This window comes from Bufo gargarizans, chromosome 1 (genome assembly GCF_014858855.1).
Source record: "Bufo gargarizans isolate SCDJY-AF-19 chromosome 1, ASM1485885v1, whole genome shotgun sequence".
Lineage (NCBI taxonomy): Eukaryota > Metazoa > Chordata > Amphibia > Anura > Bufonidae > Bufo > Bufo gargarizans.
Window position 1 is genome coordinate 210023993 of NC_058080.1, and position 12897 is coordinate 210036889.

General features: G+C 46.6%; 1 protein-coding gene across 1 annotated transcript in view; it reads right to left on the reverse strand.

Annotated features, from left to right (window-relative positions):
- Nucleotides 1-12448, reverse strand: part of ABHD18 (abhydrolase domain containing 18) — a 42481-nt gene extending 30033 nt beyond the window's left edge. Inside the window, exons 1-2 of the mRNA XM_044301090.1 lie at nt 12175-12448; nt 8552-8630 (exon numbers count right to left, since the gene is read on the reverse strand). Coding sequence (XP_044157025.1) covers nt 8552-8630; nt 12175-12200 — 105 coding nt within the window. The 5' untranslated portion in view covers nt 12201-12448. The remainder of the gene's footprint in view (nt 1-8551; nt 8631-12174) is intronic.
- Nucleotides 12449-12897: the final 449 nt, after the last annotated feature.

Genomic DNA, 12897 nt, shown 5'->3' on the forward strand with positions numbered 1-12897 from the left:
AGAAAAGAACTTGTGATTATGTGGCTGCAAGTACATTAGGCAGTCACTGGATAAAAATTTTACTGTAGGCAACTGGAGTAGAGGCCCCAAAAATTAGGCATTCACCTGACAGAAAAGGCCTTTTATGCCACTGTATATACATAAGACAAGGACCATTCTTTGTTCTGGGTGGTGGCGGATATGTGTGGGCTGGCATGAGGAAATTCAATTACACATGGTCGTCACAGGTGTTGAATTTCTCCGAGATCCATGCCTCACTCATTTTTAGAAATGTGAGGTAGACCACACTGTCATGAGCTAGGCAAGTGCACTTATCGGTCACGATCCCCCCTGCTGCGCTGAACGTCCTTTCAGACAGGACACTCGACGAGGGGGAAGCCAAGAGTTCCATGGCAAATTGTGCCAGCTCTGGCCACAGGTCAAGCCTGCACACCCAGTAGTCCAGGGGTTCCTCGCTTCTCAAAGGGTCCACATCGGCCGTTAACCTGATGTAGTCAGACACCTGTCGGTCTAGGCGTTCCCTGAGGTTGGATCCAGAAGGCGGCTGTCGATGGGTTGGCTGCAAGAATTATCAAGTGACCAACACATCTTCAAACCGCCCTCTTCTTGCAGGCGCAGTAGGATTGGTACCCGCATCTGTATCGCTGTGGGTGGAAATTCCTCTGCCAGCGCCCGCAACAGCAGAATGCAGCATCTCTCGCAGCGAGGCCTGGAAATGCTGCATTTTGCCAGCCCTCTGTGATGTACCGGGGGTCTAAGTAAGTTGCCACCCAGTACTGGTCCTTGCCCTTTATGCTTTTTATACGGGGTCCCTCTTCAAACACTGGAGCATGAAGGCCCCCGTAAATTGAAAGCGGTGGAGCAACCTGGCTCCTGCTCATTGCACAGGAGAATGCCGTCCTCGGTCTCCTCCCCCCAGCCAGGGACAACACAAGGGATCCCCGAAAAGTTTTAAGTCTCCCTCAAAGCCTGCTCTACTTGCTCCTCCTCCTCCCCCCAGCCACCATCCTCCTCTGACTCCTCTTCAGACTCCTACTGACTTGTCTCAGGTGGAGTAGCCCCCCCCCCCCCCCCCGAATTCATTCAGCATTGCGACTTCCTCATCTTCCAGCTCTGCTTCTTGACGGCTTGATAAATGACACGACAATGCACGCTTCGGAAAGAAGGCGTAAGGTACGATGTCACTGATGAAGCCCTGGCTGCGACTGACCGGTTTGGTGATCTCATCAAATAGCCACAGAAGTCTGCATGCATCAAGCATTAGCAGCCACTGGCGCGTTGAAAAGAAACCAAGCTAGCCAGAACCTGTCCTGCTGCAGCGTTCATACAGGTAGTCGTTAATGGCACGTTGCTGCTGGAGCAGCCAATCAAGCATATACAAGGTGGAGTTCCAGCGCATTGGGCTGTCACAAATCAGACGTCTGACGGGCAAGTGGTGTCGCCACTGAACGTCAGCAAGGCGAACCATGGCCGTGTAAGATCTTCTAAAATGGCCAGAGATTTTCCTGGCCTGCCGCAAGATCTCCTGGACCCCGGGATATTTGGCAACAAATTGCTGCACGACTAAGTTTAGGATGTGTGGCATGTGTCATTTTTCCCTGCTGAGCGCTGAGCGCGCTCAGCAGTCAAATTGAGCCAGGTTAGCCACTGATCGGGATGTGACCGCAGAGCTGAAAGCAGTGCAGGACCGGTGTGGCTCTTGGCTTCCAGGCACAACCAGCCACAGCACAGCACGGCAACGTCTAACCTGGGACGTCGAATAGGTTCTGGGGAGCTTAGGGGGCGCAGCGGAAGAGGCGGTAGTAGTGGAAAAGGAGGAGTCAGCCGAGGTGGAGACAGAGGATGGAGTAGAAGAGGCAGGCCTGCATGCAATCCTTGGCGGTAACACCAAATCCACACGGGAGCCACGGGTTTCATGCTTGACGTCAGAAGGTCCACCCAGTGCGCAGTAAAAGTTATGTACCTTCCCTGCCTGTGTTTGCTAGACCACGTGTCTGTGGTCAGATGTATATTAACTTGCCGCTGAACCTGGACATATAGCTCTGGGATGCCCTTCTGGGAGAAATATTTCCTTCCGGGGACCTTCCATTGTGGTGTGCCAATGGCCAAAAATTTTCTAAATGCCTCAGAGTCCACCAGTTTATATGGCAGTAGTTGGCGGGCTAGCAGTTCCGACAAGCCAGAGGGCAACCTTTGGGCAAGAGAGTTATCCGGCATCATCAACTTTTTACGCTCAAACATTTGGGCCACGGAAGCCTGCCTTCTGCCAGATGAACGCGATGACGGCATGGTGGAAGGTGGAGTGGAGGACAAATGGGAGGAGAAAGAAGAAGAGGCAGGACGTAGAGCGCCAGGAGTGTGGCTTCGTGGGTTCTGACGGCGTTGCTCCTACTGGGCTCGGTGATGGGAGGCCAGGTGCCTTCTTAAGGTGGTTGTCCCTAGGGTTAAGTGTTGGGCTTACCGTGACAGCACAGGCTGCAGATGGCAACACTATTGTCAGCAGCTGACACGTTATAAAAGGCCCACACTGCGGAGCCATGTGCCGGCATCCTGGGAGCACCAGAAGTGACCGTGCATGGTGGATGGCTCGCTCCAGATACATTTGCAGTCTGCTTTTTGCCTCCTGTGCCCTGCGAGCTCTGCCTGCTTCTCCTCCTTCTCTGCGGCTCCGTCTCTCCCTCTGAACTCCCCTCCTCTTCCTCTCTTGTGGGCACCCACGTGACGTCTATTGACACGTCATCATCGTCACCTTCACTACCACTGACATTAGAGATCTCGGAGTAAGCAGCAACAGCGGAGACCTCCCTCCTTGGGTTGATCTGGGTACTGTCGTCAGACCGCTGGGTGGTGGCTGTTGCTACCTCCTCTTATTCATCTTATGTCAATAATGGCTGCGCATCGGTATGGTCTGGGAATGGATGGGAAAATAATTCCTCTGACTCGAGTGGAGGGGCTATGGTGGTGGTGCACACAGCAGAGAGTGAGGAGGGTGCAGATACAGAGGATGAGGAGGGTGCAGAAGCGGAAGTGAGCCACTCAACCAACTCTGGTGCACCCTTTGAAGTAATCGCACGCGCCTTCTTTAACTTCCCACTTACAGTAGGCTCCGACCTGGTGCACCTGCCTGACCCCTACCACCCCTGCTGAACGGCCTGCCTCTTCCTCTGCCTGTCATTTTCAAAATGACCCTGTGCCTAAGTCCCTAGAGAAGAGTAGTATTTGTGGAAGCAGGTATCTCGTATGCCTCAATCAATATTTAGTTGAAGCAGGTATATCAAACCCCTTAATCAATATTTTGTGGAAGCAGGTATATCGCAGGCCTCAATCAATATTTGTCGGAAACACGCATATCACAGCCCTCAATCAATATTTGGTGGAATTAAGTACATCGAACCCCTTAATCTGTATTTTGTGGAAGCAGGTATATTGCAGCCCTCAATCAGTATTTAGTTGAAGCAGGTATATCAAACCCCTTAGGGACGCATGACGTACCGGTACGGCATATTTCCCGAGTCCATAAGGACCCATGACGTACCGGTACGTCATGAGTTTAAAACAAGATTGCGGCGCCCCGGGGGTTAATCGGAACGGGATGCCGACTGAAATCATTCAGCCGGAATCCTGTCACAAGGCCGGGGGGGGGAGGGGGGGGGGGACCGCTGTATGGAAAAGGTTAACAGCTCAGGGAGCTCCCTCCCTCTCCCATCGGGGGGCTGCTGTGCCTTTGCAGCCCCCGATGGGAGAGGGAGAGAGCCCCCAGACAGCCCCCCCGACAGCCCTGTCCTTACCCTTCCCCGTCTGCGCAGTTCTGGCTACAACATCCTGCTGTCCATGGTGCTGAACAGATCTATGCTAAAGGGATAGATCTGTTCAGACAAAGTGTAAGTAAAATATAGTGTACTGTACTGTATTATACAGACATCAGACCCACTGGATCTTCAAGAACCAAGTGGGTCTGGGTCAAATATTTTTAAGATAAAAATAATAAAAAATTTATCACTGAATAAAAAAAAATATAAAAAAATACACTACACATATTAGGTATCGCCACGTCCGTAACGACCCGATCTATAAAACGGTCATGTTACTTTCCCCGCATGGTGAACGCCATAAAAATAAAAAAATAAAAAACTATGAGAAAATTGAAATTTTGCCCACCTTACTTCCCAAAAAAGGTAATAAAAGTGATCAAAAAAGTCGCATGTACGCAAAAATAGTGCCAAACAGTCATCTCATCCCGCAAAAAATGAGACCCTACCCAAGATAATCGCCCAAAAACTGAAAAAACTATGGCTCTAAGGGTCCATTCACACGTCCGTTTTTTCTTTCCTGATCTGTTCCGTTTTTTGCGGAACAGATCAGGACCAGATCAGGACCCATTCATTTTCAATGGGTCCTGGAAAAATTCGGACAGCACAATGTGTGCTGTCCGTTTCAGTTGTTGCGTTCCGCATGTCCGTTTAAATATAAAACATGTCCTATTATGTTCCTGAAAAATCGGATCCTGGTACAATGCAAAGTCAATGGTTCCGCAAAAAACGGAAGACATTCGGATGTCATTCCGTATGTCTTCCGTTTTTTGCGGAATCCGTTCCTGGAAACACATAGCAAATATTTTTTATTTTTATTTTTTTCAAAGAAATCCAAACAACTTTATTTGATTATTGAAATGTATACATGTTTCAGTTTTTTGCGGATCCGCAAAAAACGGATGACATACGGAAACATTTTCAGGAACAACGGATCCGCAAAAAACTGACCGAAATTCGGATTATAGAAAAATACTGACGTGTGAATGTAGCCTTAGACTATGGAAACACTAAAACATGATTTTTTTTTGTTTCAAAAATGAAATCATTGTGTAAAACTTACATAAATAAAAAAAATTGTATACATATTAGGTATCGCCACGTCCGTGACAACCTGCTCTATAACAATACTACATGATCTAACCTGTCAGATGAATGTTGTAAATAACAATAAAAAAGTGCCAAAAAAGCTATTTCTTGTTACCTTGCCGCACAAAAAGTGTAATATAGAGCAACCAAAAATCATATGTACCCTAAACTAGTGCCAAAAAAACTGCCACCCTATCCCGTAGTTTCTAAAATGGGGTCACTTTTTTGGAGTTTCTACTCTAGAGGGTTAACAGTTTGTAAAATCAGTTTTGAATACCTTGAGGGGTGTAGTTTATAGAATGGGGTCATTTTTGGGCGGTTTCTATCATGTAAGCCTCACAAAGTGACTTCAGACCTGTAGTGGTCCCTAAAAATTGGGTTTTTGTAAATTTCAGAAAAATTTCAAGATTTGCTTCTAAACTTCTAAGCCTTGTAACATCCCCAAAAAATAAAATATCATTCCCAAAATAATTCAAACATGAAGTAGACATATGGGGAATGTAAAGTCATCGCAATTTTTTGGGGTAGTACTATGTATTACAGAAGTAGAGAAACTTTGAAATTTGCTAATTTTTCCAGATTTTTGGTAAATTTGGTATTTTTTTTTATGCAAAAAAAATTATTTTTTTTACTTCATTTTACCAGTGTCATGAAGTACATTATGTGACGAAAAAAAAAGCTCAGAATGGCCTGGATAAGTCAAAGTGTTTTAAAGTTATCAGCATTTAAAGGGACACTGGTCAGATTTGCAAAAAATGGCCAAGTCCTTAAAGGGATTCTGTCATCAGATTTTATCCCTATAACCTAAAGATATCCTCATTTCCGGACTAATAAGAAGAATCCTAAGCTGGCCTTATTAAACCTCACTGAGGCTCTATTTGTCCAAAAAACAGGTTTTTATAACCTGCCAATCACTTAAGGTGCCCAAGGGGAGGTCCGTTAATACAGGGTGCCCGTCCGCACCCCTCGCCGTCCGGTGCCCAGCGCCGCCTTCCGTCTTCATCGCCGCCTTCTACAGCTCAGCGCCGCCTCTGCAATCCTCCCGTCCCTTTGCCAGATCCCGCACCTGCGCACTAGGCTCGGCCTGATGCACCCGTGCGGACTCCTGGCAGCGGCTTCATTGAGCGAAGTGCGCATGCGCCGGCGTGATGGGCACTTCGCTCAACCCTAATATGACCTGCAGATTGGCTGAGCTTAGTGCGCAGGCGTGGGATCTGGCAGAGGGACGGGGAGAATTGCGCAGGCGGTGCTGAGCTGTAGAAGGCGGCGCTGAAGACGGAAGGCGGCGCTGGGCACCGGATGGCGAGGGGTGCGGACGGGCACCCTGTATTAACGGACCTCCCCTTGGGCACCTTAAGTAAGTGATTGGCAGGTTATAAAAACCTGTTTTTTGGACAAATAGAGCCTCAGTGAGGTTTAATAAGGCCAGCTTAGGATTCTTCTTATTAGTCCGGAAATGAGGATATCTTTAGGTTATAGGGGTAAAATCTGATGACAGAATCCCTTTAAGGTGAAATAGGGCTTAGTCCTTCAGGCTACATGCACACGACCGTATGTGTTTTGCGGTCCGCAAGTTACGTATGACATTTTCTCTTTTTGCGGATCCGTTTTTTTTGCGGATCCATTGTAATAAAGCCTATCCTTGTCCGCAAACTAGAAAAAAATAGGACATGCACTATTTTTTTAGCGGAGCAACGGAACGGACATACTGATGCGGACAGCACACTGTGTGCTGTCCTTATTTTTTGCGGACCCATTGAAATGAATGGGTCCGCATCCTATCCGCAAAAAAAACGGATCGGACACTGAAACAAAATACGGTCGTGTGCATGTAGCCTAAGGGGTTAATCAGTATTTTGTGGAAGCAGGTATATCGCAGCCCTCAATCAATATTTGGTGGAAGCAGGTATATCGAACCACTTAATCACTATTTTATGGAAGCAGGTATATCACACCCCTCAATTATTTTTTGGGGCACAACAGTTATATCACACCACCCTGTCTTTTTGGGGCAACAGGTATTGCGCAGCCCTCAATCAGTATTTTGTGGAAGAAGGTATATCACACCCATTACAAATAGTTGTTCCAATAGCGCTTGTCCCTCTATATAGCTGCGGTATCACAGCAGAACCGCACACAACTGCTGCACAATACAAATGTACTATAATATACTTTCTATCTTAGAAAGTATATTATAAGTATATCACACCAATGGATAGCACACCTATACCAGTCCTTAAAAGGACTTTTGTGGCCCTATTAGCTAGCGTTTGGTGTCCCTAAAAGCCTGTCCCTGCTCCACAAAGCAACCTCTCCCTACACTGCAAAACACAGAATGTAAAATGGCTGCCAGATCGGGTTCTTTTATAGGGTTGGGGTATGTCCATGTGCTGAAACGTCTCAATTGGCTGTCCTGTCCCACCTGATGGATGTGTCATGGGTCAAAGTTCGGCGCAATGCAAAAGAATATAGCACCGGCAGACATCGCTATATGTTTGCATGTTTCGGCGAATCGCCAACGCGCAAAGTTTGCAGCGAAACGACCGCCGGGCGAGCCGCAAGGCCATCTCTACTCCTCTTTCTTCCATGGTATGTGCACTCCTCCTATTCAGCCCAGGTGTTTTTACTGTAATTAGCAGGAGACTGTCTAAGAGTTAATAAAGTCCTACCGGTTCTCTGTCGTAGTTACTGAAAGCACATGGACAGGTGAGCTTTTGACATCTGTTCACATGGTGCGGTAGTGTGTGGTTGCCATTGCTGCTATGGTTCTGTGCCTGTTGGATGGTTGGGCCAATGCCAAAGGGGGCCTAGTGTGACAGCAGGCGGTGCTGTTGGACTTCTGGGTAACACCGCCTGCTGGTGCGCCAAATTAAAGTAGGCACCAACTTGTTGAGGCAACATTAACGTGATGATTGGGCTTATGCATTTTTATCAAAACATATACAAATGCCTGGTGTACAGTACGTAGAATATGAGGCTGTATACTATAAATTAGACTGAGGAGCAATGATAGAGCAATGTATAGCATGTGGATGTGCGATCCTTGTTTCTCTTTTTTGGATAACTTTCCCTTCTTGAACGTTTAGGCCCCTTGCAGACGAGCGTGTGTCACGCTGCGAGTCCCCAGCGCAGCTCCCGGCCTGACTTCAAACATTTAATATAATGCTACGTGACCCGGTCAGGCCGGGAGCTGCGCTGCAGACTCACAGCGTGACACACGCTCATCTGCAAGGGGCCTTAGGTTGTGGTACTGTGCAGCTCCATGCACCAGGCTGCTCACTTTTACACAAGAACATGGATCACCTCAATATTTAGGAATAAAGGGGCTTAGAAATTATTTTTAAATATTATTGCCGGGTATGGTATACATGGGCATTCTTTTTTGGTGTATTAAAGGGGTTATCCCGGGGGACAAAATCAAAGCTAATGAATACCAAAGTACATTTAATGCAGAATTGAGATGCGTGGAATGGCATTCAAAGTGTCACCATGTGGTGCCTTCTAGGTTAGGGAGCTTCGAAATAAAGCATGCGTCAAACAAGACAATTTTTTCTTACTAATTCTTACAGAAAATTGGCAAAATGGGGTACAGTATGGGCCCATGAACAAAACACCTATAGGGGATGAAAAGCCACAACAAGTCTAAAACTCACATGATCACCCGTGCCAGCTAGATGGATGCATACAGGCCGGTACTTGCTCTTCCATTCTTTAGGCACCAAAAATTGAAATCTTTAAGAAAAATAAAATTAATTATATATTCCATTACATAAACACAGCACTTATCTTTGCTAAACCTTGCAGGTTAATTCAGGTACTGAACGCAGAAAGGCTGTCATCAAAGGCGGCAGCAGAAAATCTGGTACGTCGTGACTGAACTCTGCGGCAAAAAAAAAATCTAAGGAAATAGAAATGCTGCTAATTTGAATAAATATGGTTATTTAAATTAGATTTATAATGGTGAAATTTGCAATGAAAAGCTGCAACATAAATTCACATGCTTCACATTTAAACACTGCAATTTCTGCATCTTTCTGATCTGTATAGATAAATATTGCTAAAACATATTCACTTGGCAGACGCTGTACAATGCTGCGAATCTGCCAACACGTAAATCCATGATGGCAAATCTGCCGCATTTCAGTCGCGTGTGGACGTACCCTAAAGGCATATATGTACACGAGACTGAAAGGTTTCTGCTGGAAATCCACAGCATACAAAAACACACCAAATTATGTATTTTGTTGTTGTGGAAATGCTGTGGGTTGGACACAGATTTCAGTCTTGCATCGCAAAGGGTGAAATCCAAAATGAAAATATACAGCACAAATTGACAAGCTGCAGATTTAAAATCTGCCCCACAGGCCTGTTTCCACTGCCGACTTTTTATACAGTGTTGGCGAGATTAAGCAAAATCTCATTCACTTTGCAGGCACTGTTAAACACTGCGGACGATTTCGCAACAGAAAATCTGCGGTGTAAGCATTCATGTCAACATACCCTAAAGGATACCCGAACAAATCAGATGAAAGTCATCAAACCCGTCAATTTCAGCAGGACTTCATGACTGTCTAATGTGTATAGTGGTGTACGGACTCTCCCCCCAATAACAGCTGTCAGAGAAAAGAATGGCGTGATTGACAGTGCCAAACATCGTTCAGATGCCTGACCCCAAAGTCTCATTCTTACACCGGCAAGACTTCATTAACACATGCGTGGTTGATATAAGGAGGCTCTCCCCTCTGAGATCAGCACTGCACATGCGCCAATGACGTCAGTCTTCCCCCAGAAAAGAAGAAGCTCAGCGCATGCGCTGATGAAGTCCTGCTGTTGCAAGGTTGCAGGACCATGCACCAGAACAATGATGATACCTGGCCTTTTCAATCAGGCCATGAGAGGGAGTGGCGACAGGGGCTGGCCTAGCCGCTCTGAGCATCACTTCACCTTCTCCTCTCCCCTAAGTGCTCCAATCACCTAATTTGCTTAAGGATTCGTTCACACAACCGTGTGAAGCCAGTACTGTGGACCGCAAATTGCGGTCCGAAATGCACGGGCACCTTCCGTGGGGCAGGCGCATGGGGATCGCAGACCCATCTTTTTGCGATGCGAAGGTACAGAACGGAACCCCAGAAAGCACTCCGTAGTGCTTCAGTAGTGTTCCGTTCCGCATGTCCGGATTTGCGGACCCATTGAAATGAATGTGTCCGCATCCATGATGCGGAATGACAACGGAACCGGTGCCCGTGTATTGCGGATACGCACATTAGGTCCGCAATACAGGAACGGGACACCAACGGTCATGTGAACGAGCCCTAAGAATAAGGATTTTTCTGCAGTCCTAGAACAGACTCCAGGGGTGACCTGGTTACATGCTCTTTAAATAGTTTTCAATTAATGCTATATTTTCTGCCCAATGAAAAAACACCTTTACAGCTTTTTTAGGTGTCTTTTTTTACTGTGACTAATAAATAAGAAGAACCACATCATATGTGACAATCAGAGAGCAAGTATGCTGTGTGATTGATGCGGAGGGAGATCACATGAAGGGTCAATGTCATTCCTTTTCCTGGGATTTTTCCCATAGATTGCTTTACTTTAACGCTGGGTTCACACCTGAGCGTTTTACAGCGCGTTCCTACGCGCTGTAAAACGCACAACAGGCAAGAACCAATGATTCCCTATGGGAATGGTTCTCACCTGGGCAGTTTTACAGCGCGTACGATCGCTCTGTAAAACGCCCGACGCTCAAACAAGTGCTTGAGCTTTTTTTTGGGCGTTTGTCGCGCGTTCCCGCACATAGAAATTCGGGAACGCGCGACAATGTGTGCACGCCTGTCTCTGTATGCGCGATTGTAAACGCCCGTACAATCGCGCATACAGAGCGCTCGTTTCACAACGCTCAGGTCTGAACCCAGCGTTAGAGAGACCAATTCATATATCAAGTATAGGTGAGGTTATTAATTGGATATATTCACTATATGCCTATTAGTTATTATATGTAACATTGTTAATTAGATCATGTTTAAAATTGTGATTATGTTGAATAAAGATTATACAAAATTTGTAAAAATGTATGGGATGTGTATTTACTCTTTCTAGTGTGGTTTTGACCTATATTACAGAGCCAAGAGAAAGGTCCGTAGCCTCCTCCTGTCCGCAAGCTGCCTGCCTGCCCCGTATTCCTCCACACTGGCATTATATGCAGCGCTCACTTCAACCTGCTCTAGATAGCGATAGATAGAAATGTGTTCTTGGTCTTTATTTTAAACCATGATTCTTGATACATGGCTCTAGCTGAAAAAGAGAAGTGGCCCTCCTCTGCAGTCACACAGCCCAAGATGGACTCTGCCCTACTTGAACTAGCCCAGCTCAGACTAAATCAGTGTGGGGAAGGGGGCTCATCTGACTGTGCACAGGTTGGGCCAACATTGCCAAACGGCTAGAATATGGCCTAGTGGCAGCCCATCTCTACACCCAAAAGATTGGATTCAAAGGGGGACAGGAGAGCTGTCTTAGTTTCCCATAGCAACCAATCAGATTCCACCTTTCATTTTCCAAAGGAGCTGTGAAAAATGAAAGGTGGAATCTGATTAGTTGTTATGGGCAACTTAGCCAGTTCTGCTTAACACCAGTTTGATAAATCTCCCCCAAAGTCTGTAGAAGACACGGATTGAATGCCAGAGGAAATGTACTATTGTAGGAAACCTACTGAAACAAACTGACATTTATGTGAAATATTGCTGGACTGAGTTTTCTAGATGGGGAGTTGCTCCTTTGTTTTGGCTAAGAAAGGAGCGTTCCCTTGCTACGGACCTTCACTCTGACGTCCATATCAGTTCAAAGTTTGTATTCAAGAGCAGTGATGGTCAGTTCGCAGTGTTCGCCAGCGAACACATGCGGGCTGCCATCTTGACTCACCCGTCCGGCGATGCACAGGTAAGCGCTTACCTGTGCCGGGAGGCGGTCTGAAATCAAATGCGGTCACCAGGAGCAGGCAGTTCTGAGAACAGCCGCCGGGGGACTTCATCGGGCTGTTCTCGGAACTGCCTGCTCCAGGTGACCGCATATGATTTCAGACCGGCTCCAGCACAGGTAAGGGCTTACCTGTGCATTGCCGGACGGGCGAGTCAAGATGGCAGCCCGCATGTGTTCGCTGGCGAACACTGCGAACTGACTATCACTGTTCAAGAGACAAACCCTTTTTAAGAGTATAGTCTGCTTTGGACTTTGGGCTTTAGAGTCAAGAAAGTTGTTCACAGATGGAAAAGTAACTTACCTAGCCGTTACCGTTTCAGACGGCATAACATCTGGCACATAGTGGACCAATGGTGAGACAAAATGGCCATCAAAAATCTTGCAATCAGTTTGTTCTTCAACCTTAATAAAAGCATAAATGTCAGATGTACACTGCTACATATTTGTCATTTAACCTCAAGCAAATGGAATGGATCGGTGGCGCCCCACTGAAAGCCTATGGAACTGATAGAGATAGCCAAGTACAGCACACGGCTGGCTCCATAGATATTACAGTGACTGCACTGAGAAGGAACGGGGACCGCTCTAGTGATCGGTGGGGCCCCTGAATGAGCAGACATTTATCACCTATCCTGTAACAATGACTAGATCATTTCCTGTTGGTTTAACAAAACGTACTAAAAAACATTAGTTTGAATTTTTACTGTGCAGAGAAGGGCTGCTGCTCATTAAAAGCAACTCTTCCTGTACCTACTCTGCAGGTCGAGCTGTGCTCGGGCTAAACAGGAACTTACGCTTCCTTCTGCCCAAGTGTAGCTCGGGACAAAAATGCAGGTAAAACAAACCAATAATTTCCAACAGCATTTTAAAGAGGTATCTAACCGGTGGGGGACCAACACCGGGGACCCCTGCCGATCGGCTGCTTGAGAAGGCATGGGCTCTTGCAGTAGCACAGCGGCCTTCTCAAGCTTTTCCTTTGTTTTCTGACATCCCGTTCATCGGTCACATGGCCTAGGCGCAGCTC